Source organism: Echinops telfairi, unplaced genomic scaffold, assembly GCF_000313985.2.
Source record: "Echinops telfairi isolate 266 unplaced genomic scaffold, ASM31398v2 ScPeMD7_18;HRSCAF=68, whole genome shotgun sequence".
NCBI lineage: Eukaryota > Metazoa > Chordata > Mammalia > Afrosoricida > Tenrecidae > Echinops > Echinops telfairi.
The window spans coordinates 84,810,441-84,813,763 of NW_022103915.1; the positions used below are offsets into that span (position 1 = coordinate 84,810,441).

General features: G+C 58.2%; 1 protein-coding gene across 1 annotated transcript in view; it reads right to left on the reverse strand.

Annotated features, from left to right (window-relative positions):
• MMP14 (matrix metallopeptidase 14) overlaps nt 1-3,323 on the reverse strand; it is an 11,507-nt gene that overhangs the window by 5,869 nt on the left and 2,315 nt on the right. Inside the window, exon 2 of the mRNA XM_045287666.1 lies at nt 1-311. Coding sequence (XP_045143601.1) covers nt 1-311 — 311 coding nt within the window. The remainder of the gene's footprint in view (nt 312-3,323) is intronic.

Below are 3,323 nucleotides of genomic sequence, written 5' to 3' on the forward strand. Positions count from 1 at the left end.
TCGGCTTTGCCCGTTACGCGTAAACCATAGAACCTCTGCATGGCGGAGATGGCAGCGGAGAGCGACTGGGGCGAGCGCTGTGTGTGAGTACGCAGGTCCCCGGGGGGCAGGTAGCCATACTGCTGCAGCCAGGCCTGTAGGAAAGGGGTCTGCCTTAGAACATCCTCCACCTGGCCCCGGGGAGTCTGCGGTCCCCCATAAGGTGTGACACCACAATCCGTGACATGCACCTTTGTGCTGGATGACAAAGGCACTGGCTTCCAGCTTGGTGGGGGGCCAGGGGGAGCCCAGCATGGCTTGCCCCTTGGAGCCTGGGCTCAAACAAGGATGGGAAGCCACCGCTCTGGACTTTGGCTGTAGCTTTCTTGAGGACAGGAGTCCTAATGGTGTAGCAGAGAATTCTAGGCTGTCTTCTCAGACTGTGAGAGCCCTTCTAGCACCTCTCCCCTCTGTATCAGCATTCTTACTGTGTCCATGCTGAGGGGGCCAGCGGGGAGGGGCACACTCAAGGGCTGAGGCGCTCAGATTTGGGGTCAGCCTGGGGGCCCTCTAGGGACAGGCATGCCTAGGCCTCCAGGACCCTCCCAGCTGAGATCTGTTAAGATGGGAGGGAAGCTAGGGCTGGGAGTGGACGCTGCTCAGAGTAAGCTGAGCCTTCAGAGGGGCAAGAGGTGTGATTCAAGTCAAGCCAGGATCTTGCCACTGTCCCCATCCAGGCAGCATTGGATCTAAGGTGGTGGTGGTGGGGCGGGGGCATGTTGGTAATGAAAGCCCGGAAATTCTTTTATTGGGAGCATGCTTTGAATTGTCCATAATATAAATTCTGGCATACTGCCTTCCATTAAAGTTGAGGTTTTGATGTATGACTGAAAGGCACACACATTTGCAAACTCCTAGGCAAGAAAGAGTCAGCCTTTATGGTAAGAACAGTTGACTATTTTCCTAAAGTCTTCACAGTAAAACGATCTAGACTGACTATGGAATATGGAGTTGTTTGCCTTCTCCGGTGGCCGAGACAAGCTAACTACCCAGATAACTCTGGTCCTGGCTCCTGCTTTGCTTTCAGAAGGAGCCCAGAGTGATGCTGCAGGGGACCCTGAGTAGGAATTTATAGGACAGAGAATTTATAGGGTAGGTAGACAGAGACTGCTGTTGGGTGCCGTATCGCCCACTATCCCGGGCCTGGGTCAGGAGCTGGATCTAGACTCTGGCTATCAGAGCAGTGCCCTTCCACGGGGCTGGGGGTGATTCAGGAGCTCACTCAGGGGACATGAGCTCACAGGGGCAGCAGGAATTGCAACACGGTTCTGGGAAATGATCTCCAAGGCCCAGAGTGAGAGCCCAGGAAATAAACAACCCAGTCTTCTCTCAGCCAAGAGGAAGCCCGGCCAGGATGATGGGGAGAGGAGGGGAGAAGTTTAACTTCTGGCACGCCAGAGGGGAGCCGTGCAGGGTGCTCCCATCCTGGGCTACTCTCCAGGAGCTGTGGGCTTGCCCTGACCTGTGCTGGTTGATGCCACAGCCAGTGCCTGTGAGAGGCCTGCTGTGGCCTGTGCCCAAGTATGCAGAAAACTCCCTTTGCCCCTAGCCTCACCTGCAAGGTAGGCACACACTGGGCCCATGACCCAGAGCGGGAAAGCAGCCATTTCAGACTCTGGGGAGAGATGGGAGTCAACTACTCCCGGAGCTGAAGGTTAGCTGGTTTGGGGGCAAGTCCCCTTCAACTCTCAGCAAAGCCAGGGGAATCTCCTTGGGCAGGATGGCAGAAGTGGGGTGGGCAGTCGAGAGGACGTCTGGGGTAGATGCCTCTGGCTGCCATCGAGTAGATTCTGACTCAGAGTGACCTCAGAGGGCAGAGGAGAACTGCTCCTGTGGGTTTCGGAGACTTGTGGATCTTGACCGGAGTTGTCAGCCTTCCCTCCCACCCCTCCAACCTCCGCAAGGCCCCTGGTGGTTTCCAGTGGCTGTCTCCCAGTTAACCGCCCAAGGCAAGTGCGTAATCACTACGCCTTCAGGGCTCCTTCTAGAGGCTCCGCCACCCAAAGCCAAACTCAATGTCATCCAGAGTCATTTCCCAGGTCTAAGGATCCACACCCACACCTCCACCCCACGGTCTGTAAAGAGAAATGGAGGTTCGTCAACAAAGGGGATTCCCCAGAGTCTAGGGAGCCTTCTCTCCCTGAGAAGACTGAGGTGGGAACCACAGCCCAGAGGATCCTGTCTGCAGCCCAGTGGGGGAAGTGCCAAGCCCCAGACAGGAGAAGGGTCGGAGAGGGTCCTCCTGGAGCCTGTTGGGAGGGCTGGGGCTATCTGAAGCCTGGGGCACCCCTTTCTCTCCACTTTGACTTGGAGAGGGGGCAACTTTTGGGGGTCAAAGATCTGAGGCTCTGTCTTGTGGAATGAGGGGTGCACGGATTCCTCCAGGGGAAACGTCAAGGGAAGCCCCTCTCAGCTCTGAGCCAGGGGTCCTGGCTGAGCTTGGGGGATCTCAGGCTCAACAGCAGGCCCTGGATCTTAGCCTGGGGCCTGCTCCTCCCTCTTCTGCCTCCCACCAGGAGCAAAGGGTGGTTCTGGCTGTGGGGCTGCCCATGACCCACTTAAAACAGAGCCAGGGCTGCCGCCCCTCCCCTAGGGGCCTGGCAGGCGGGAAGGAAGGCGGGCAGGGCGGGAGAAGTTGGCAGTGGGCAGCCGGGAGATGCCCAAGACTCTCCTTTTGTTAGGTGCTCACGGGGCTCAGGCCTGGGTGAGGAGGACTGCAGTCAGGCCGGTTTAGCCCATCCCCAGGGCACAGTTCCACCGACCCCTGGGGGCACACTTTCTCACACAGTGTCCCTCATTCTGGAGAAGTTTCATCCGGAGGTGGGACCTGGGCAGAGGAAGCCAAGTTCTGATCCCCTCCCGCTTTCGTGGGCCCTTCCTGGCCCCTCCCGACCGCACCCAGGCCAGGGACTGGCAGAGTGGGTTGGGATGGCCCAAAATAAGAAACTGATTAAATCCCTCTCCCACCTTTAGCCCAAAATAAGAGGGAGAGAGAGGAAAAACCTCTTCAGACAACTCCCACGCGGCTTCCTCCCGGGCCAGGCCGGTGGACCAGCGCCGGGGCAAAGGGTGGGTGGGGGTCGCCAGAGTTGGCGGAGGGATGTGCGAGCACCCAGGGCCAGGTCTTCTCCCCATTCCCACGGGATGCCCCAGTCTCGCAGTCCTTAACGCAGAAAAACAATGAACAACAACAACAAAAGGGCCTGAAGGCCTGGGCAGGGGGAGGAGCAGCCGGCCCGACGGAGCCCCCCAAGCTCACAAGGAGAGCTTTGTGCGCGCGGAGT